This window comes from Rhopalosiphum padi, chromosome 1, assembly GCF_020882245.1.
Source record: "Rhopalosiphum padi isolate XX-2018 chromosome 1, ASM2088224v1, whole genome shotgun sequence".
Classification (NCBI taxonomy): Eukaryota; Metazoa; Arthropoda; class Insecta; order Hemiptera; family Aphididae; genus Rhopalosiphum; species Rhopalosiphum padi.
Genome location: NC_083597.1, coordinates 68,871,946 through 68,898,616, shown reverse-complemented (window position 1 = coordinate 68,898,616; position 26,671 = coordinate 68,871,946). Strand labels below are relative to the sequence as shown.

At 25.8% G+C, this 26,671-nt stretch overlaps 1 protein-coding gene across 2 annotated transcripts in view; it reads right to left on the bottom strand.

The window, feature by feature from the left end:
- The window catches only part of LOC132932455 (carbonic anhydrase-related protein 10), a 110,593-nt gene that overhangs the window by 23,349 nt on the left and 60,573 nt on the right, over positions 1-26,671 (bottom strand). For both annotated transcript variants that reach the window (XM_060998838.1, XM_060998837.1), the window contains exons 6-7: positions 17,995-18,090; positions 17,859-17,925 (exon numbers count right to left, since the gene is read on the bottom strand). In XM_060998838.1, the coding sequence (XP_060854821.1) occupies positions 17,859-17,925; positions 17,995-18,090 (163 nt within the window). The remainder of the gene's footprint in view (positions 1-17,858; positions 17,926-17,994; positions 18,091-26,671) is intronic.

The following is a 26,671-nucleotide window of genomic DNA, read 5'->3' as shown; positions in this document are numbered from 1 at the left end:
AATACTATTATAATATATTAAATACTCTACAAGTAAATAAATATTTTATTTTACTTATTTTTTTTTTTTCAAATTGCTCGTAATGTTCATATTATTCGACCTTACCTTTTCAATTAAGTAATCAAAAAATAATAACCTCTGTACCGATTTATGTCTTATAATGTATACAAATGAATAAATGATCAGTCTTCCAAAAATATAGCTGAATAACAATTATGTTACCGTTATTTATTTTATCTGTGGTTAGGCGTATAAAAACCAAATAAGCATATTCTAAATGTATACTTATATAGAAGATAATGCCGGCCAAAAATTCCTGGAATTTAAAGCAATAACAAAGAATTTTATTGGAAATAAATGTTCAAAAATAATGAGTTGTGTAAGTATTGAGAAGTATTGAGTGAGGCAAAAGAATATAATGAATTCAAATTTGTAAAATTTTAATTCAAATGAAAGCTGATATTTTACAATAATTAGAACTAATTTAAACGTAATTAATACATAGTTATTACCTACATGTGTTCTAAATATTATTATAGACAATACTTACGTGTAGACAAAAAAAACTAATTAAGATGCAACGAAATATAATATTAATTATATTAATAAATATTATTAGTAATAACTGTCTTTACTTTTTATGTTTTCCATTTAGGTGGCAGTTGCAGGTACACTTTGTAGTCTGTACACAACACAGAACCAATCGATATAGATGATATAATTTTTGTTCATCATCAGTTATTTTTCTCTTTAAAATACTGATATTAAATACTAGTTCCATTTGGTAGTTTTTTAACGTTATTTTATATATAATATATATATTATATATTTATCTTCCTACTTGTATTTATTTTTACTTAATTTAAATTACACGGCTCGTAAATTGTAATGAGCAAACGTCAAATTTCTATTCTAATTTTTTTTAAATTTTCTCTTTTACTGAATAATGTTCTTATTAAAACTTTAGTATTTTAATCTTTAACCTCGTTTCAACCACTAACAAATATGTTTAAAACATAACGATTTAATGTACCGCACTCGTTATTTGTCTACTATATTATAATATTATCATGATTAAGTATATCATATTATATTTATAAACATAGCTGGTAACTTAAATACAAGGGTAAAATAATGTAAATACAAAGTATTAAAATTATAATTCACTGTAATTTTACGTGTAAATACTGTTTAAATATCGTTGAACCGTTACATTTTGATTTAGTTAGAAAGTTTTCAATTCTGATAGTAATACTATTAAAGGTACCAGTCTGAATATGACCCAACTAGTACAAAGTTTCCGTCAAGTTCAACTATAGATTGAAACGTTAAATGAATTTACCGTCATTCAACATTACTACATAGTTGATTAAATACTCTTTTTGTGTGGAAAAAAATGTTTCACTGAAATCCAAATAGAAATATTAAAAATATATTTGATGATAAAAGTCTATAAGTTAATTTAAATTAAACATTAATATGGTATAAGGCCACGAAGTAGGATTCGGTCAACGATTTTATTAGAATGATAATAATATATACATAATGTTTATGTACACCTTGATCACTACGGAGGGATGAAAGGACAGGGAAGTTATTTTATTCTTTAAAAAAAATAATAATAATAAAATGTAAAGAAAAAAAACTAAGGAAAATCAAATTTTGTGTGTATAAAATATAAACAAGTTGGTCGTTGACGAAGTAATTTTTCCAGTCCCCAACTCACCTATTGACCGCGCATTATTATTTATTCCACAAATATTATAATTTTCAATTTTAATGATGCTGTACCGTACACTACAAAAACGATGCACCAACTTAATAGTCTAAGCTCTAACAAGCCTTTGAATAAAACATTAATTCTATTTAATTCACCCTCAATCATTAGACCGGCGTTTGCGCTGTTATTAACATAAATACATTTTCATAAGTTTTAATTAAACACATTTTATACACGTGAATACAGAGTGGTCGGCAGGATCTGCAAGTCGTATTTATAGAGTGTAGATTATTATTATAACACATATGTGCATGTGGGTTAGGTTTTAACGGTATAACACGAAGAATATTTTTATGCGAAATTACATTTATACCCAACCGATCATCTTAAACGATCCGGCGTTCGCCAATATATAGTGGGACTAGAATTTCAACCCGATTTATAAACGTGATGGTATTCGACTGCGTGGCGTCAACGTCGTTTGGTACATAACGTATTATTTTTCAATCGTCCTGTAAGCACTAAACAGAGTATATATTATAACACACATGAGAGGTGTTCGAGAAATATTTTAGAGAAATTGAAAGATTTTTTTCGCGTCGTAAGCGTTTTGTTTCAAATATATTTTGTTATTACTATTATGTTTGATATTGTTTTTAATAACATTGTAATTTGTGAAAGCCAACGCTGTTTTACAAAAACCTATAATATGAATGTTAAATATATACTATAATTTAAAGCTTTGATATGACGTATGTGTAATCGTTTGAAAGCTACTTATATTTTGTACTAAATACGACCGCGATTATAATACTATAATGTTATTATATTCGTTTGTGTGCATATCATACATTTATCGATCGATCGATTCACTGATGTAAATGAAGAATTATTATTTTGAGTAGGAACAAGATACTTGCTGTATATTATTATGTATATATATTATACACTATACACGAAACGAAATGTTTAAAAATCGATATTACGCCAGCCGTTATTTATCTGACTTATTTATTATTATTACTATTATTATTTTTTACTTTTTTTTACAAGGATTTTAAACCGATTGAACGATAAATTCCACCTCGTGGAGGCTCGGAACGCGCGAATCCGATTTTTATGACTCCACGTAGAGTTATGGCATCTTAAAGAGCTTTTAAAGTCTACGGCATTAACGTTTTCTCTCATTCTTCGTTTTCGTCTCTTTTTTTTTTTTAGTTAATTGTAGACGCCGTCAACTGGTCGTTCTTTTAACATAAATTCCTTTTAATTCTTCTTTCTATCGGTCGTATTAGTGTCTTCGTCGTCGAATACTCGCCAAAACTGTTTTAATCAGTCGTGCGTTTACAATAAGTACTATACTATAGAAAACTCCGATAAAACCAGACTATAGTTTAGCTTTCGTGTTTTGATCGTCTGCTTGTGTTTTTTTGTATATATATATATAGTACGTAATTTTGCGGAGTGACTCATGGGTCGTAAAAATTGTCTGTAAAACAAGCGGTCGCCGAAGGGTCGCCGCGTGTGATCAACAACATATATATATATATATACATATCAAAGACGTCAAAGAAACCACTCAAAACAAATCGTCTCGTAACATAACATTACCTCTGTTCGCTCCTACCCCTTCAAGACTTCGACACGCAATGACGTTCACTCGCAATGTGCGTAACATACGATAGTGTACAACATTACCCGCATAAACGTTGTTCTACCGATCTATATAGAGTAAAATTCACCAAGCATGCTCAACACAATTTGTTTCCTTCGATAATGAATTTATTTAAATTCAGATTTTTGTAATATTTAAGTATACTTAAAGACCATGTTTTAAAATATTTAAATTATTTTATACTATTAAACAATGCACTATGCCACCATGGTGATAGTAACATTTTTTTTTTATGTTAATAGAAATCGTTTTTAAATTGTACGAGTATACTACGTAAGTTATATATATTATTTTTTAAACATCTTGTTTGCCATTTTTAAGGATAATTACGTATATTTTAATAACTCAGAAACTACTCGTTTAGTGTTTTTATTTAAATTTTGATACATTATAACTTATAAGAACCAAAAAATCATCGACTTACAATTTATAGGGGAACAATTTATCATTATTTGAAAAAAATAAGTTAGTACCACTATAGAGAACATTTCTCAAATTATATAACAATTTAAAAAAATAATAAATGATCGGTATGATGTGGGTATACTTAAAAATCAGAAATTTAAATTTAAAAATGAATTACAAAAAGAAAAAAACAGAAGTGTGTTTAGTAAATCATTCTGTACAATAACACAAAGGCACACAACAGTAATATTGCGTGGTCATTAAAAATGTGGGCAATAATTATATTAACACTCGAGTAAAATACAACTAAAACGTACATATAGCTACATATTATATGTCTATATAAATATTTAATATATTTCCAATAATATACACACAATATCAATTATTACCTCAAACTGTAATTATCGTAATTATTCAATTAACCTATACTTTATACTCTAAATATAAATCGTCGAGTGATGCCTATTTTATTATTATTATTATTGCGCTAAATTTGAATTCTATACAATTATTTTAATAACTATGCAATATATTTAATTAAATTTGATTATTTATTCAGAATTATTTCCCTACTTGTATTTACCCTATAAATACTTGTAAACAAAACTATTTCAAATTCAAAAACCTACTCTATAATAAAAAATTTTATTGCTATTGAAATCCTATACCTAACATAATATTAAATAAATATTAAAAATAACAACAGTCACTCAACATTTAGTTTAAAAATATTTCAAATTTTAATATATATATATATATATATATATATATATATATAAATAGTCAACTAGTAAAATGAATACACACTACGTTGAGTGAAATTATCACTCACTTTAGTTGTATAACTATGCAATAATATTAGGTAAAGTGAAATACAATAATGCATAATACGCGTAAGTAGATACTTTTATAGTGTATATAATAACTTAAAACTTTCACGGATGATCTCGATTTACAAACGACATAGTTTTCCGTCAATCAATCGTGACTATATCATACTATAATATAATAATATAATAATTGTTATCGCTCGTTATAGCTGTATACTTTTCCTCCCTTCCTCTTGCACCCTCCTCATACATCATCGCATTAAGTGGTGGGCTACATACACTGCACTGCGGCGTGTTCTGTCGCATCATCAACAAAATAATATTATATTTTATGTGTTTTATGTTTCGCTTCGTCTAATAAACATAAAAATTCACAGTTAACGAAAGGATAGATACAATGTTATATTATTATTATTATAAATGGGCGTTTAACGTGGTGCAGCAGTTAGAGTTTATGAATATTTGATTTCAAACTGTCGCTAAATCATTGCACAAAAACCCTCGCTGTCGCGTGCCATGTGAAAATTGGAAAATCATTCGTATTTCCCGCGTTTCTTGTTTTTGGGGATGACAGTAAACATTTTTTATTTATTCGTGTTTTTTGAACCAAAGTAAAAAAGAAAAAGAAAACCCCTGTGTGGAAGTTGGTTAAGTTTACCAAATACAAGTTTAACTCTGCAAAACTATACTGAGTGTGCTATAACGTCGAAATTAATAATTCGGACATAAAAAATAATGAGAAAGAATGACGAGATCAACATCCTAGTGCAGATAATATAAAATAACGAATTTTCTGTTGCCACGATAACAATATTAATTAAACTGCAAGTCGACGTATATTCCCTAGTTTACAACAAACATTGTAAATCTATAGAAATAATATTTGAATAATATTCAATATAATGTATGAATCTTGGGTAAAAGTTTATTATTATTTTTTTTGTTTTTTTCTTTTGAGTGTGGTTTGTAGATATTTAATATATATTCAATTATTAGTTTTAATAATTTAAAAAATAATTGTATAACAATTGCAAATGTTATTACATTTTAAAGTTTATTTGAAAAATAAATTGAGATACCAGTACATAAAATAAATATTACTAGTTCTGTTTATAATATGGCTATATAATATAATATGCAAAATATTGCTTTAGTGGTGGTCAAGTCAACTTACTGATAAAGAACATTATTAGCAAATCGTATTAATATACTATAATATTGAGTACACCACAGGTAAAAATATTTATTTAAAAAGTCCGCGATTGTTATAAGATTCAACAAATTGAGAATAATTTACTTACAGCAGTGGTATCAATATGTATCTATAGTTTAAATATTATATTTATAATTATAATACTATCACAAAACAACAATGTCGGCGAGCGAAAATGAAAAGTTCAAACGCCATTATTTATACGATTGCCGATTATGAGTAAAACGATATAATGAAATCTCGCTATTTCGGCTTGATGTACAAACCGTTAAATTTCGCTATAATAGCTTTTAAATTAACGATCGTATTGTTTATTCTTGTTGATTCGCGTGTGTCATTAGAAGGGCTTTGTTATAACAATAATAACATGGTATACATAATTTGGACAAAACGGTTGGCTATATAGGGTTTGTCGGTGGTTCGGATTTTAATTATTTCTGCTCTTTCCACGGTCATTAACCCCTTGCATTCCTCGCACCCACAATAATGACTTGTGTATTGTTGTCTAATATTGTTATTGTTCGCAAATGTTGAGTTTTGTCTACAAAAGTTTATTTTTTTTACGTTATTATCATTACATTTTATTACTGGTATTATTATTACGAGGTACCTTATATATTAATGTTATTATTTAAAAAAAAATTAAACCCTTCTTCGAGACATCCAAACCCTAGCTCTGGAAAAAATAAATAAAAATATACTCCGTCGTTTTTGAAATTAATATAAAAAAATCCAACCTCATTTTTTTTATTACGTTCGATATTAACGGAAAGCCTCGTGACAGCGAGTCGTAATAATAACAATATCTTATTTTGTCGGGAAGGAACGTGTGGTTAAGTGAAAATTTGACACGACAATATGGCGATCGTTACAATAATAATGTTAAAACTTTTGACAGATTTTTCGGGAATATATCACAACAATTTTCTTGAAAATAACTATACAATAACATTGGGAAAATCAAATTGTTTCTTATTTTTTTTTTTTTTTTTTAAATAAAATAAATGTTCTATTACGATATTTTTGGTATAAATAAATTCAATTAATAACAATTTAAAATATCAATACTAAATTATATTAAATTTAAAAAAAATATAATATACTATAATCTAGCTCTATTCAGTGAATATAAATAACTCTAGCGATGATTTTTTAAGAGAAATATTTCTTATATTAAATTAATACATTACGTACATACTTTTTAGTTTCACCATTCATATTCCTATAAATATTTTAAATAATATTAAGTACATCATCATAATTATCAAAATAAATATATATTTATCTGCTCTATTGTATTTGTTATATCAAAGTGCAACTTTGTATCTATTAGTTATTTCGTTATTGTTATTATTATTATTATGTAAAATATAAAATCTATGTAATTAAGCACAATAAGTATATGTGAGGTAGAGGATAAAAGTATTATTGGGGTTGCGAGATTAAGGAGCATATATTAGTGGCATTTAGCTTGGTACCTAGTTATTTCTAAAGAAAAAAATATAAGCTTCAAACATGTTAAAAACTAAAAAGAGATTATTTTGATTATCGTTGTTCAAGAACCCTAATCAAATATTTCCTATCTTGATTAATTTTTTTTATATATTATATTACACGTAGCAACAGTGAGTAGGTAACAGTTTAGGATAAAAAAAAAATGTTTAAAAAACAAAAGACGCCATTTTTAATTGATCAAGATTATTGTTTACTGATATATTGTATTAGATAAGTGCTTGAAGATTTTAAAACGTGCTTTATAGAGTGTGTTTTTAAATAACACTCTATCGGAAAACGTGTTTTAGACATTGTGGCTATACTATAACACCAGTAGCAGCATGCTATAGGTATAGTGTTTTAAAATACACTTTACGCACAGACTCAGCAAATATATTATTATATAACAATGTAGTAGTGGCGTCGACATAAACAATGGCACGGTCACGGTCAGGTGGGTGGCCATCGGGGGAAATCTGATCAAATAAATTTCTGTTGTTCGTAAAGATGTTTTACCCAACACACACCTCTTCACCCTGTCACCCATCCATGTCAGCACAATCTTGCCCCTAACTATTTAGTGTATATATATATAAATAATAATATTATATTATGTGATTGTATGTGTGCGCGTGTGTGTAAGGTCATGTTTTTGGATTTGTCTTTTCGTTTCCCAATTTGACATTTTGTATAAGTGCTCCACGCACAATGGGAACCGTACACGCATGGTCGGCCAATAATATAGTAAATATCTATAACACAATAAAATGCAAGCAAATACTAGCGAGTGTGCTCTGCAGGCAAATAAGTGTGACGTCTTTCGGTTGATTGAACAATGGTCAGAGCATTTATTATTATATTGTTCTTCTTCGTATTATTATTATTAGCATACACATGGTTTGTCGTATTTTATAGTAGTGCGATAATCACACGTTCGTACTGCATTACTTACACTGTTACACGTGAAAGTCGTCTCTCTCAGGAATCTACCACTGATCTTGAATATACATATAGCCGCCAGAGAGATTTTCTTAATAGTCCACCCCTTCGTTATAATTTTCTCGACATTAATCGAATACTCGTAGTCTCTATTATTGTTGTTCATTATTTGAATCCTACCGAGATACCCACGTACACTACTCTCGTAGTAAACCACATTTATACCACCATAAAATAATTAATATCATTTGTATTGGCTGCTACCGTATAAAAGTCCACTGGACAACAGTTTAAAAATAAAGTTTTGAATCTAAGAATAAACGGGTACTATATATAAAATATTAATATACCTATAATCATATGTTCCAAATAAAGCTTTAAATCACATTTTATCCTTATGTAATAACATAATATGTATTTTATATTTTATATTACACTGAAATCCTATAGTTTGAAACATCTTAAAAATGTGTATACATCATTCAGTGGTGTTCATCACTGTAGATGAATGAAAAGCTTTTTTTTAAATACAAAATACATTAGAAAAACAATTTATTAATTATTTTAATACCATGAATAATTTCCATTAACATCTCGCGAAACGATGTAAAAAAAACCATTTACATTAATTACACATTATACAAAACATCTTTTAAACTGACAAAAATGTATTCATGTGGTAATTTTCATGTTTTACAGTTTAAAATCATAAAAAAATAAGTATAGATACCAATGGAAACCGACTTGGGTATACTAAGTGCACGCATTTTAATTCAATTTTTCAATTTTTTCATATTTGTGTTCGATACTAATATTGACACATTTTTTTGGCATCTCGTATTTGAACATTATTAATATTTGTTGTCTATTATAAATATGTTTTACAATCTATAAATTATCTTTTTTATAATAAGTGAGAATTATATATTGAATAGGAAGTTATTTATGCTTGCGTGAAGAATCCATCCATTATTTATTTTAACTATAATCAATATTAATATATTTTGCATTTTAATGATCCAATTTGTTTTTATAATAGACGGCGTTCTGAATAGGCATTTTAGCTACAACACTGTCGTGTATTTATTTTTCTGACACACATCTTAATGTTATAGTGTATTCAAATATTAAAATTCATAATTTTGCAACCTATATTCATATTTACTTCATTGTATATAACAATACAATCGCATACAACCAAATCAAGGCATACAATGTTAAAAATTAAACAACAACTATTTCAAACCCAATTTCAAATGCAAAATTCTATTACACACGCATAATAAACATATTATATTGGTAACATGTTTAATTATATAGTATATTCCAGTAATTTTATAAACAGTATTTATCATTATATGCCATCGCCCAAGCTTTTTTTGTTGATTCCGAGAATATCCTGTGTAGTATGTACCCATATGAGTAGATTACGGACCCTGGATGTATTAAATATATTATTTAAACACAGCTTGATTATAAGTCATAGTACGTTTTAATCGGAATGATGATTATTATAAACATAAAATAAATACTTTTTTATGGTACCTTTCTGACCAACCGTATGGAATATTATACGAGAGAAAAAAATGTATTCATTTTTCAACAAAGCCACTTGAACGCGTAATAAAACGAGCAAACCGATAGACGAAACTTGCTCAAGGGTTTACAACAATGTAATAACTATATTATAATATAATATTATTATATTTGTATGTATATTATTATTATCATCGTACGCACTCTAATATTGAATTATTATTTTATTTGTAACGAAACGGCTATTAAAACGGGTATATAATTTTACTTAAAAATTAATCAAGAATATGTAGCCATACTGTAACATATAGAGTGTAGCATTATAATAATATATCATACAAAATAACAGAATGGTCGTCTCGCATAAAATATGCGATTGTTTTATCCTAGAAAATAAAATAAGTCATAATTTAAATATATTATAATATAACAATAATTTTACTTTACATATAGCGATATTATTATTATCATTACTATTAAACCGTCCAACATATACTACGGTGACGGTGTGGTAGTACTCACCAAGATAATGATTACTATTGCACGCGAATAAATTGACGGACGCTTACGTTTTCGACACGGTAATTACACAACAATAACAGTACACAAAGAAGTCGCACGCGTAAACATTTACCAGTACGCGCATTATAGTAATAATATTGCACACGCACAAAACAATATGATGATATTGCATTATGCACTATGATGCGTATATACAGAGTGATTTAATCATCATGTTTACATTTATTTTATTTATGTAATAGTTCGCTTATTTGAATTTTTTTTGTGGTATTTAAATTTGTATATTTTATACCATATTTTTAAAAAAACATGTTTTTATGAATTACCCCCTTTTTTACTGTAAATTAGTATGTAGAAATTTATTTTCAGTATTTTTATTTATAAACAAAATTTCAACAAATTGTTTCCAAGAATTACTAAAAAAATATGTGTTCAAAAGCTCAACAATTATAACACTAAAACATCGGAAAAATGTTTCTATTCTATATTAGGTTTTGTGCGTATCTCGACATTTAGTAGATCTTGTAATGGATTAGAATTAATTGATAAATTATCTAAATGTTAGCCTATATTTATAATGCTGTTTTAATAAATATCTAAATTGCTATAAGTAATTATTTTTTTTTTGAGTAATATGATATTAAAACATAAATACCGTAAGTTTTTATTCATCTTCCCTCTTCCCAAGTACAAATTGTATCCAGTTTTTTTCAAAATCACTTTTAAATGATAAATTTGAAGTATTTTTACTGTCCCAAAAGATGATGATGGATAATAAAAAAAAATCACATCATTGTAAAATCAATACATTCATTAATTCACCCATAATTAAAAAAAAACAACAGTTCTCATTTTAAAAATGAAATTTTTATTATCATAGAACACTGGAATAAAAATTGAAGTATTAAAAAAAAATATACAATTTTAGTATTATTAGAAAATTTAAAAAAAAAACAAAGTAGAATTGTTATTAATGTATATCTATTATCTATAGTTAAAGTCAGAAATGGAAATTAAAATGCTTGGTGAAACACCCTGTAAGCTTTGTTGTATATACCAACGCCGATGGTTGAGTTTAATGACCATTAAGGACGAGCACTAAGCAGTTGTCGGAGCGATTAGATTTTTGAACGATAATTACATGGTATGATTATTAATGCCAAACGTTCACGCGATCTAGTCATTTCGCCCAAGATCACAGCAATCCAACCAAGTTTTGACTTAAGCGGTCTTAAATCTCATTAAAATCTATATAATATTACTACTTTTATGATTTTAATGTTCGTAAAACAACGTATTATACGTGGAAAAGTTTGGACAACGGAAATGTGACCACCAATATTATTTTTTAGTAAACATTTAATTCTTTTTTACCTTAGTATTTGATTAAAATTTAATTAATATTCCAGTGAAATAAATATTAAATTTATCTAAAATGAAGTAATTACATGTAGGTATATTGTATATTATATACCTATACATACGAATATTTTTTAACATTGAGTTAAAAAAAAATAAAATTTACTTGACAAAATTACCTTTTTCAGTATAAAATAAGTATAAAATACCTACGCACTATCGCCACCTTTCACATACAACACACTTCAATTTATTTTCACGTTATCGCGTTGTCCTTAATTAACGGCTTTTGACATTTTTTTCTAGTACTTGTATAAGCACGGCATTTTAAAGTAACCATTTTCACCACATAAAAGTAAATTATAGGTACTATAAGAATAAAATATGTAAGTGTTAAACGCTAATTGTAATTTTAATTAATATAACATAAGTTTTAAGAAAATATAAATTATTAACAATTATTTCTATGTTTGAAGTTTGTAGTGTTTGTAGAACGTTCTTATTTAATATCGTAAATAACTAAAATAAAATGTTATTATTTATTAATAAATAACCATATTTAAGGAAAAAGTAAGCATCTAAAATATTATTGTAATTACGTACTCGTATATTGATTGTTCACATCGCATAGGTACAACTTTCATTAGCCGATCAGCTTATTTATAACCACATAACATTAAATAGCTTTTTAAAATTATTGTATTACAAAACATGTCGTATAATAAACTTAAACGTATCAATATGGCAAAATATAATTTCGATTACTAAGAATTCTTGTATTATTTTACTTATTTTAAATAGACATTTAATTCATTTTTTATCAATGTTTAATTTATACATTTTAATATATTATTTACTATGTATTTTCATATAATAATAGTTTAAATATAATAAAACTACTGAATATTTTGATATTTATCTATGTATTATATAGATGTTATATCAACGATTTTGGCGATTAACAATTATAATACAATTCGAACAACCTACATAAGATATCAGAAAATATATGCAAATAACTTAAAAGACGTACCTTATATAGATTTTTCTTTTTAAATCAAGAATTTCTTGTATACGCTTTAAAGACGACATGTATAAATGAATATTGTGTACACTTATATGTGATTACGTAATACGCACACGTACTGTCAAACACATTTTTTTTTATATATACATTAAATATAATGTATTATGTGTTTATAAATAATTCTTCGTTTAATGTCTACAGTATTTGATTTTTTATTAAACCTACTACCTAGTACTAAAAACTAAAAAGTACAGTTTATTTACTTTAGCATAATACAATTATATATTTGGTATATACTCGTATCTATATTTATTACAGAGTGATTGACCAAGAAATCTCATCCACCCTTTTTATTCTATATTATACTATTATAATACATTTATTCTAAATTTGATTTTTTGAATTTTTAATTATACCGTTAGAGATAATATTTTAAAACATTAAAGGCGTTGATTTTATTAATTATTTTTCTACAGCAATGCAAACTTATTTGTTCAATTTGCTAACCTAACTATTTTATTGTTAAATTATAAGACAATATTATTTGTGCAAATATTGATGTGCATACATACAAATTTTGAATGAATAGTTCTAAATTCTTTAATTCATGTTAAGCATCATATTTAACCTTTTTTTAAAGATTTCAAAACAATTAATTAATATAATTATACTATTATCATCGAATATTTTGATAAATAAATAAAGTTCAATAATTCAAAAATATTACTCGTTTGAATTACAATTTGTATGCATAGCTATTTTTTTTAAATATCAGCTTTACAATTTAAAGGAAAACTTATAGGGTATTTATTTGAAGAAAAAATAGTGTTTGTATTGAAATAGAATAATCTTTCAACGCCATAACAAATTAAGTATTTTAAAATATGATACTTGACTCTTAAGAATACTTAAAAATAAAAATTACAAAAAATCAGAATTTAAATAAATCCATTATTAAAGGAAAAATAGAGGTGATAATGTATGAAAATAACTCTATATGTATATCGTGGCCATGTTTTTTATACAAATAAATGGCATAACATAGTATTGAATAATATATATTTTTAAACCTATAAGGCTATAACAGGTCAGTTATTATTATTATTATTCTAATTCAATAAATTTGGTTAATTTCGAGTTCGAATCAACAACTCAAACGAGTCATCGTGCAGAGCGGAGCACACTTCACACAATACTATACTTGGGTCTACTATTTCATTACAGAGAATTAAACATCATTAATTTTATAAGGGCTTATGACATTTTAAAACGCCATCGCACTTATATTTGTAGCCACCATTTCACATTCGAAATATAAATATGTCTTTATTTTTACAAATTCGGACATATTTGGTGAAAATAAAACAATAATAATAACAATAGCGTTACATAAATAGTGTTTATATTTTTTTTATACGGTACAATATTATTATTAATATTTGTGAGTTTGTGGTCAGTTATTGAAACGTTCGTATAATATTATTACGCGCCTGAATAATGGTTCTCTAGGTATTTCACGAATACACTATATTATTTAAATTTAAACTTTGGATAAATATCTAAAACTACATTAATCGAGGACATCGGTATATCGGTATATTACATTATACACGGTATTATGTATAGGTTGACATATTCAATTATTAATATAGAAATAAATTGCGTTCTGTCATGTTGACTATTATAATGTAAACGATAAATTGTCATTTGCTCATAAGGCATATAATGTTATAATATATTTGTTCCAGACCTTTGATCCGTTATATTTTCGAACGGAGGAAGAGAGCGTTGTTTTCATCGCGCAATGAATATATTGTATTTAAATGAGGCTAAAACTAAAAACAGTATATTATGTGATATTGTATTTTTATTTAACAAGATTTCACGATAATGAATACCGCAATAGTTTCAATTCGAAAGAACAAATATTGATTATATTATATTGATTATATGAATAAAAGTTAATAGAGTTAATACTACACAAAATTAGATCAAAACCGAACACAAACATATTATAATATGCGTATAACTTCATGTACACATATTCATTTTAATGTTATTTTATTTAATAAAACGTGATCTTGAACTAAATTGTATTTTTTACATAGAGTAATATTTTGGAATATAACATCTTTTTAAAAGGTAAGCGTCTGTTTCGATTGTTTATTAATGATTATTTAAGGTTTCCCACACATAAAAACAAACAGAAATGCACACAAACGTCATATCCTACTAACGATTTAGAGAGATTTTCTGCGCCTAGGTTAAAATTTCTCAAAAAACACTGTACACTCACACAAGTTGCACCTTGAATAACTAGATATACAAAATTAAGTTTAGAACTAGAATTGTTTCCAATAAAGCAAGGTAAATCTACACCGAGTTGTAATTATGAAAAAATATATAATATATACGTATAGATTAATGTATTGGTGTAATCGTTGTTATGTATATTTTATACGTGACCTTTTATCGTACCAGTATTTATACAATGGTACCCACTACCCAGCTAAGATATCTTTCAGTTTTAATTATATTTTACTCTAGTACGTTCCAAGTTCAATTATGCAAGTATGATGTATAGAGTATAAAGAATAATTCGTTCTGATGTCAATATTGCTCATGTTTTTTTCTATTATGTCTTTAAATAATTTTGGAAAAAATATATAAGTTGTTAGATAATTTATTTGGTAGTGTCTTAGATTATTTTAAATTAATTAAACTTCTTAAGGTTAAAATCAATTTACTCAATGTTACAAATAAATTGTTACCTAATATTTAAAAAAAAAAATATATATATATGCCTATATTCTCGTCTCATTGTATTCTTATATCAATTGTTAATAAAAATGTATTATTAACTGTAATTTTTTTGTAGTAAATTACGTACTGTAATTTATATTTTGTTTCATTTCATTGTGTAAATTAGAATTTATTTTATCGTAATAAAGGTTCTTATAATTATTTTATTTATACATTTATTTATTTAAATTTCGTTGGAATACCTGGATCTAAAATGCTTATGAATTATTATCTTAAAATTGAAACAATTAAAAGTACTCACTGTTAACAGTATGTTATATGATTTAAATAATACACACCACTGTAACACCACGTACTTAGAACATAATTTTTCAATTTGTAATTTTATTATAATATTATATGATATGATATTTAGTACTTTACATAAACTAACACTACAATTTTTATATTTGTTGGATCACTTTTTTTAATGTTTACTACTCAAAAAATTTTAATTAATCATATTTTTGTAGCTTTTATTTTAAATTCTAATAATTACTTTAATAAAAATTAAAAATCGATTGTAAAATTCAGTGAATCACTTTAAATATATCAGGACAGTCCCTACATAATTTTAATATCATAAGGTAACAACTGTATTGTTCAAACGATACAATTAAACAAATAATAACGTAATTCATGTCCACCTACTGTAGAGTGAAATCAAAACCATATTATTCAATTTATATCGTTTACAGTTTATTCTGGACATTAAATTAATTTTATTTTGCTTTTTCAACATAACAATTAATTATAAATCAATTTTTTTACAAAAGACTAATAACAAAATACAATATAAATTATGCCTGTAAACTTAGTATCTCTACTTATCTTTAAAAATAGATAAAATCAATACAACCAGTTACACAAATTCAAATCAAAATATTAAAAACAACTATAGTTTTGACACAGGTAAGTTTATACCTAATTATCATTGGAAATAAAAGTTCTCATAGTGAAACACAAGTTCCAGGTTGTCGAAAGTCTAAAACGCCAAATATTTCATTACGGCATACTGTAGTCAAAACGAATTTCTTATATATATGACTACCTCGACGAATTTTAACTTGTGTATTGTAAAATGTTTGGAATTCATGAAATAAATAAATATTTAAAACGAATTCGTTCATATATTTTCATAAAAAAAAAAGAAGTTAAAGTAGAATGAATCAAGTTTAAAGAAACAAATTTGTTTTGTTAATATTTCTGAGAAATGTTTTAAATATTGATTCATAATATTTTATAACAAAAAACTTTATTTTAATTGCACTGTTTTAAAAAGGTTTTGTGTTTTGCAATAATCCTATAAAATTATAATTCTTTCACTAAATAATAATGTTTCCAGACAACTGTAAAAATTATACGACAACGCAGAAAAACATAGTAATGTTCGGAAAAACTAATTTGTTAGGTGAAAATTCATAAAATTGAATACGATACTGTATAGCGATTTCACATCTACTGTATGATATTTCCCTCATAACTTATAACTCAATGTAAATTAAATATATTTGAGTTATATATAGTGCCTATTTATAGTATATTATTTATTGATTGTTTTATCTTCTCTGTTGAGATATTTTTTATTATATTATAATGTTAGTAGTCTAACAATATCACATTAAATAATTTTTTACGCGTTATGTATCACGAAATTTACACATATATACTACGTTTATGTATACGTAAATTTGACAAATAAATGTACGTATATATGTATGCTCATAGTAGTATTCAAGACAAAAACAAAGTTTTTAAATGACTTAGCACCGCACAGTTTGTTCTCATTGTTTTTCACACACGTTACACGACAAAAGCACGTTCGGATTAATGCTGTAATCGTTAAGTGACTGTAAAGTGATTTTAGAGCTGTACTTAAAATTAAGGACGATATAAAGCAGTATTTCTCTGCTTAACTCCTACAAAATCAACTCGTACAAATGATTTTACCAAAATTATGAATAAGAAAAATTAATAAAGTAACGAAACGCGCCTAAAACTCCGATGTTTTAATTATAAATTAATGTTTATATTTAAAAACACCCATAATATACTATAGTTATAATATACTATGTAGTATTTACCAACAATATTGACTTCAACAAACTCATATTTTCGGTGCTACAAAAGTACGGCAATGTCACAAATATTATTAATATAGACATTAATCAAAATTATCAAATGACAATAAGACGCCATGTTTTTTTAAATAGTTTAAACATCTTCTGTTTTTAATTCATTATTGGTATATGATTCAACGATATTTAACGAATTTTTTTTAGTTTTTCAAGACAGTTACATAATTAATTTGCTGTTTGCTAATATTAACTTACCTTTGTATAACAGTTTACTGAACTCATTGGTGACCATTTGAAATTCTGAATTCGTTGTTTGTCCAATCTATAAGGTTAAAAATATAATTAAGAAGACGTACATTTATAAAGTAACAGGACATATTTTATAACTCACTTGGACCATAAGTGATACACCCACAATACCTTGAGATTTCATTTGGGCTTCGGACATATTTGAATAAAGATCAGTATTGTAACCATAAAGTTGAATCTAAAAATAAAAACGATTATTACTTCTTAGTTATAAAAACAATTATATAGTTAAACATATAGTTAACGGCTATAACTATTGAACATAAAACTTGAAACTAAACGGTTCAACGCAAGAGTATAATTGTGTAAATGTAGTAAAATGTAATAAAATACATTGAAATATTCTTAAAACTTCAATTGTTTTTAATAGATGTAAAGTAAATCAAAAAGATAAAAGAAAATATGCCCACGAGAAATATTTTAATGGTCCTCTAAAGAAGTATCGAGTAAATACTACCGAATTCCGTTTATTCTTATCATTTTTTTTTTTTTTTTTTTTTTATTCGTGAAATAAAAATATTATTTTCACCAAACTCACGGTAATAGGGATAATATTTTCAGTGGGAGCAACGATATGGAAAATATATAAGCTATCGTTAATACCCCGTATAAAATGACAAATACTAAGTTAACATATATTATATAATATATAGTTATCATATTTATAAGTATATATAATATATATGTATATTACGATATGTAGATCACGTATAGTGATCTCAGAATCTCACTCGTCCGTATTTTAAATGAAATTTATGATTTTGTCTACTTTCATACGGATAACCCTGAGTATAATTGAAAACGAAAACAATTAAATAAGGATTATTGAAATTTAATACTTCAATATAACAGTATTTAATAAATATTATAATATATAATTAATAATATACTCGTATTATTTAGGTGATACCAATAATTAGTAATTATTAATTACTATTTAATTATGATATAATGTTACTATTTATAACACAATTTTTACAGTTAATGTTTTATTAAATTATAAATTTATAAAGAATAAAAAATAAAAAAGAAGTAACTGTAAACAGTATTGTACGCATTAGGTAATTGTTATAATAATAATAACGCATTTAAACCATTTATTAAAATCCTTTTAAGTATAATACGAATATTATTAAAAATATCATTAGAATAGCTAATAGGTTATATTATAATTGAGTTCATATAAATTATACTCGATTACCAGAGGCATTTTTAAAAAGTTATAGTTATTTTATTATTTATCATATTTTTTATTATTCATTTTATATTATTGTTCGGTTTCTTAAAAACGATTTACTAGTTATGCCGTTATGGTTTCTTAAATTATAACGATTCAGAGAATTAATTTTTTTAAATTGCATTTTATTGGTTGCAATTTGTTTAAAATTTTATTATAATCACTATAATATTTTATGAGGACAGCAAACAAAGTTGTGGGTACATATTATTTTCTCAGAGTAAATCGATATTGTTATATGTCACAATGTTCAAATAGTATTTATTTATTTTTTTTTTTGATACTAAACTGTCGTTTGTATTTCGAATCTATTTTAAATTCAAGAGGACTAAACAATGATTCAGAGGAATTTGCATAGTCATATAAATCTAGTGAATACGTATTTTTTGTAATACTAAATTGTTTATTATTTAATGCCATTCTTGAACTATTTCTGTGGCCATTTGTATATTTTTATACAAAAACACACACAATTACAAGTACTTCTCAAAAATGTAATCCAAATAGATAGTTAAACGTGCAAATAAAAATGTATATAGATAATAAATCAATAACAAATTAAAAAAGAGATTATTATTTCATCCTTTTAAATTTTAAAGTTAACAATTGAGTAACAGTTAAAAAATCATGTTTCACAATGTCTGATTTTTTTGGATGCTCTGAACAAATGTGAATACACTTGGCTTTAAGTTTATGGTCGTATAAGGTTTTTTTCGGAAATTGTGTTTAACGTTGACTGAGAGAACACATGTACTCAAAGGGCACTATTATAGCACCATTAGGTTCAATGGCTGTCAAAGAATAACTGAAAATGTCCACCCGACTGGAAAAGGTTAGATACCTTTTTTCATTGCTTCCATTAAATTCGTATTTTTAAAAGTCTTACTTCCGAAAACGTTTCTAGACACTAAAATACTTGCGAAAACTACACCACTTTAGACGATAGTCGACAAAAACTATAAACATTAATTTTAATTGTTCACGATTAATACGATTAATATATGAATAGCATTCGTTGACTCAAAATAAATTATTAATCTATCAGGAGAAAAAAAATGTAAACAAAATACTTACATTTATATAGAACATTAAACATCATAAACCGAACAAAAATTGTGCAAGAAGTACTTTGTTTACATCCTAGATGAATGAATAGACCATAAATTAAACATAAAAAACACATAGAACAAATATCCATCTAAATATGTGATTAAATAATATGAAATGTTGTCTCGGACATTTCTTCCGAAAGTCAACTACCCCATACGTAGCATCTACATCATCGATACAATATAACTATATTATTGTTGGTTACAAGTGTTACAACCGGTGGACACATACACGTAATCGACACAAAAAGCAATTAACAATTTAAATACCACTATACACGAAATTTTCTAAAATTGTCTAGCTGAAAATAATATAATGTCACTAGTCACGAAAGTATTACCTACCTTATAACAATACTAAGTGGTTAACAAAATATATTCATTCCTAAAACTATACGAGATGCGTAATATACCTAGTACATACTATTACACTTACTACCTATGTTTATTATAATAATGTATATTTATATTATATAAGTATACTGTAAAAAGGCTACAATAAGACTAAATTAAATACCACGCACGGAAAATAAAAATAAATCATATGGTCGTTCTATAACTGAACTCAAAATCTAATAACATATTTTATTCGCTGTTTATACATCTGAAATAGCCAACTCTGTTGTACTGGTATCTTATAAGCTATCATATGTTTTTCTTCCGGAATTTTACTCGGAAGTCGGCTATCAGCAACCATTCGCGTCAGCTATCGTCGATCCAATCACTATAATATAATATATTTATATACGGCTGGTGGACACAGAAACACACACTCACATACACTCTCAAGGTAACGGAAGAGGAAAAGAATCAACTCTCTGCTTCAGCCTATATCATCGGTTGTGCCATCCACCCGTCTGTCATTCGTGTCTCGACTATGTCGGCCTTTTGCGGCTTTTTTCATCTCTGCTACGCCGCACTACAATCCATTCGTCTAACGCCCGAGTGCCTATTTCAGTCGTACTTACACACACACAGAAGCCAGCGCGTATATTCCTTGGGGGGATTATTTTCTTAAAAAGCATTCGATTCGCCTCTGTGGGGGTTTTACACACGACAAGCAGCGGCAACGGTGCTCATCTCCATTTCGAGATTGAAATCGAAACCCAGCGGATTATGGCCTTTTGACAGCATGGTAAACGTTTGCATAGGGATTCTTTCTAGGTAAAATTTTCGAGAGACGATACTCCACCACCCCTGCGTGAGAGGAGAGATGAGCGCGTTTTGGAATGGCAATGTTTTGATGCGGGTGGTGGAGTACGAAAGCGAAAAGATAAACACACTACACTGTATATAACATTATGAATAGCAACAACGATCGTGCTAGTTAAATAGACGTTTTCTGTGATAAACATATCATAATATTATATAAGGTATATACAGGTGATCTTACAACAAATGTCATCATAAAAATAAACATATAATATGGTAGTGGCGCAAAATTAAAATTTTTTCCAAATCATATATTTTAAAATGTATATTCTTAAAATATTTTTTTTTAATTTAAAAAAATAAAATGTATGTATTCTCTGCACTTTTCTCGTACAAAATGATACTTAATACAATTTTTAACCCATTTTGGATTATATAGGTAACTTCATTCATTAAAATTATGTAGTGTCTCATTATATTATACAGTTAACATATAATGCTTACATTTTAAAAATCAGTAAAAAAAAATATTTGAGTATATCCAACTCAACATATCATATTATGTGGTTTTAATGTATGTATAATTATTTAATTATTGTCGTTATAATGTGTCTATTAATATATCGACGCTCAGTAGCAGATATTATCAGGTATATACTGAGTATTAAATACATGAAACATACTTACATACGTAAATGGCAACGACGAATGAACACAGAATAATAGAACAATAGTACAGTATACCTTATTTTGAGTATTACTAATATCAATAGTCTATAATTATCTTTATACATATAGAGATATCCACTGTATGAAAACTCTCTACAATATAGGTAATAGGTATAGCACATGAAATATATTTTCATAAAACAACAATAAATTACATCAGATTTCTCAAATATATATATTTATTTAGAATTTCTATAAATTATATACATATACTCTACAACGATGTAACTAAAATGGCTAATTTGAAAATGCCACCCTCTCCATAAAAACCAAGGTCTTTTAAACAGTATTGGTAGTTTGTTTTAATTTGAAAAGTAACACATGACATAGTGGCAATTAAGGATGCAGTACAAAGTTTAGGCAAAAATGTAAGTCATCAATTTCAATAAATATTAAACAATTTTAAGTAAAAATTATTAAGAAAAACAAATCAATGTTGAAATAGCAATACTATGATTATGTAAAAAAGAAATTAAAATATTTGAAACTCAATAAATATTATATTATAAAAATTCGATATTTCTTTTTTTCTTGATTTTATTATTTCTCTGGTGGATCATTGATACTTGTTTTAGTAAAGCATTTTGAAATATTATAGTACTTAAAGAATTATTCCCCCAAATATAATTCTGTATGATGACAAAACAATTTTAAAGGCTGCAAAAATTAATTACAACGAAGATCTGATAATAATATTATATTATATTCATACACTGAGCTAATATATCAATGGAAAATCAATACTCTCTAAAATTCTTGATCAGCTATAATCACTAACTTATTGACCAAGTTCACGGCCTAATATAAAATACTGTTATAGTTCTCACTACGTTTCCTGTTACATAATCTACTTTTGTGGGAAAATTTCCTGCTTCGAAACTTTTGAAATAATTTTTAGTTTTACCATGTAAGAAAAAATAAATAGTTCACCAACAGCAAATATCACTAAAAAAAGAACTATTTAATGAATTATTTATTTTTTATTAAAATATTCTATACAAGCAATATTTGAGCTGCATTTAACTCAAAAATCTGTCAAAGTACTTTACTTTAAGTCACTTTCAACTAATATTTTAAAATACGAACATAATTAATTATGTTTATTTAATTGTTTGTATTATAATATAAAATATTTTATATTACAAGATAAAGTAATAATTTTTAATTTATTATAATTTAACTATCTATACATAAAACTATGCGCCTCTCATTTAAAATCCTGTCTACGCCACTGAATGTAGTATTAACATATTATTATTACACACTAGTGTTATAAAATGCACACCATTTACTTGTTAGCTTGCTACACTTTACGTATCATAATGTTTTTAGTTTATACCTACCTGATTGATCGCAATGTTTTGTTTTTATAATATATTATCATTCTGCTTCGAACGTAATCCATTATGCGACATTTCGATACGGACAAACTATCGTTATTATAACTTCGTAATAATTTATTATTTTAATATACATATACTAAAGCGGTGAAATACGTTTGATTGTATCGGTGACAGTTATTTCTAAAATATAAATAATATATTATATAAGCTAATGAACAACGTTTTTATATAAGCACAGGCATTGTATGACTCATAAAAACTCAAACCTATACCAAATAATCAGATCATAACAGAATACAAAGAAAAAGAATAATGTTGAATACCTATAATATTTATATTTATATATATATGTATTAGTAATTAGTGTCTAGTCGTAAACCTAACACTATTTCAACGAGCATTATTGATTTTTTTTTTTTATTTTATGTATCGGGTTAAAGTGCCTAATCGTGTAACATGCAATTAACTATACTCGTATAGTTTAGACCGAAAATAAACAAATATATTTTATAAATACGTTGTATTATTGTTTTTTTTTTTTACTATTATTATTATTGTTATTTATAAAGGAAAAACGTAATGATTAGTTATAAATCATTATTATTTATCTACTTTTTTTGCATATTACCATAACATATAGGACATTAATATAAAATATTATAATTTATTGTATTCCACTATTTTTCCAAATAATTTTTTATAAATTTAAATTATGTAACTAGTAACAAAAACAATAATAATACAAAATATGTATAGATAATTAAGCAAAATATTACTAGTAATTTGTATGTGTATCAGATAAAAAATTTTAAGTTTTTTTTTTAACATGCCAGAATAAAATTGTGAAAAAAAAAAAATAAGAAAAAAAAATTAAAATTATAAAATAAAATAGGGATATTTTTTTATAATGTATAATTTATAATACTATTTACAGAGATACTTTAAACCACATCAGTAGGGGTAAAATGTTATACCGTTGAGTAGTACAATATTTTTATTATGTTTAAAAACGTACATTACAAAAAAAAATACATGTAACTAGCTGTGGGATTACAATATTTAACATTTTAATAATTTTTAAATGAAAAATTATTAATTATACAAATATACTAGCCGTACTTTAGTGATTTCAATACAAATAACATAATTTAACATGATATTATATTATATTTAGTTTACGCAGATCTAATAAATACCTATCCTAAAATATAGAATTATAATTCTCCTTAAAAAATCTACAATATAAAAAAACCACTGAAGGAATTCAGTTCATCAAACGTAAATTCAAAATGTTAAATTGTGATTCGTAAGACCTAAGATACCAAAATGAAATTTTAAAATGTTATTATAAACAAGGTTATTAGTGGTTTATATTTGTTATTTAAAATTTTGTCCGTTCAGTTATTTTAATTGTTGTTAATCGAACCACTAATATATTATTCAATAAGATGTCGATTTAACCTAAGTATCTTTGGCCTTTTTAAATGATTTAATTTTAATAATTAATATTATTGCACTTTATGTTATATTAATTGTATTTTTAAGTTGTACATTCCAAGTTAATAACCATAATAATAATGAAAATCTACAATTTCGAAAATATTAAAAAGAAATTTTCAAACAAAATATAAAACATTTACAATCAAAGAGAATAGTGAAATGTTCAAAACACTACCTACATTTTTTGACTAGAAATCAAAATTACTGAAAAACGTTTGATTAAGAACGACATTTTGTATATTCTGTTATATTACAATTACATTTATATGAATATAATAGTATATATTATATTATAAACTATTCTGGGTATTAGCTAATTAAAACGAAATATCTTTCTCGGTCGAGGAGAAAAGCAAATATAATTATCTGGTAAATTATCAAGTATACGACCCTAACCATTATCCTAACAATCTTCACTGTATTCTCAGTGTACCCTAAACTGCAGCACATCGACCTATAATTGTAATCATTATCTAATACCACTATAATCCCGGTATAAACTTAACGGGTACTTTAAACTCAATGTAAATACTATGTATAAGAACGATTTCCTTAGTTTATTACGTAGCAAATATAGTAGGTAGGTATTATAATAACGTGTTAATATATAGGATATGCTCAACGTCTTGAAATGTATTATTTTATATGGTTTGGTATTTTATTTAAAAAAATGTATTAAATGTATCATTAAAAAAATAAAATAAAAATAATATGTAAAGCTGCAAACATTAATATCGTAACGAACCGTAAACCTTATCTTGAGGCTATAGGTAACTTATATATCTTATTATCTTAAATAATGATAACAACCAGAGTGTTTTATATTTTAAATATATTATAATATATAATATAGATTTAAAAAAAAAATACCACTGTAATGTAAACGGGTATTTGTTATGTATTCCCTGTTTACGTGCATCAAATACATATATATATATATGTGTGTGTGTGTGTGTGTGTGTATACCTATATCCCTATATGAATATATTATAATTACAGATGCAGCCAGTTAATTTAGATCAAAGGTTATTACAGAGGGACAAAAATCTAGATCACATATCATATGCTATTTTATGACTGGTCATGAACTGATCCAGTATTTTATGATAGATAAGGATCAATGATAACTGATCCGGTCCGATGTTGTTATTCTATACTAACTCAACTCGTGGAACCTCGAGTATGGGCTAATCCCACATATTTATACGAAGTATAATTACTTACAAAAGTGCGAGATGCAGGCTAAAATATCAACGAATATAAGGAAATCCAACCTATAAATAGCAAGTTTCCCAAGAAAAAACATTATCAACAATCAACACTGCTATACGATCCTCGTCGGCGTTTTTCGGACAATATCACATGGTTATTACGTTTTATTACATTCGAATTCGAACAAATTGAAAAAAAAAATCCATGATATCAGTTAGACAAATCGAAGGTCATTATTTTTGTATAATAATATTTACAATTTTTCTGTAATAAAATATACCTTTTGGACGAGTAGAGGATACAATATTCATTAGCTAATTTATAAAGACCAAGAACTCGCTTAACTACTAAGATAGCTATAACAAATTATTACAGAGAACATTTTAAAAATAATTAAATGCTTTATACTTATGTGAAATACGTATGATATGTAGAAATAAATGTAAGGTTAACATATTAAAAATATAAACTAAATAG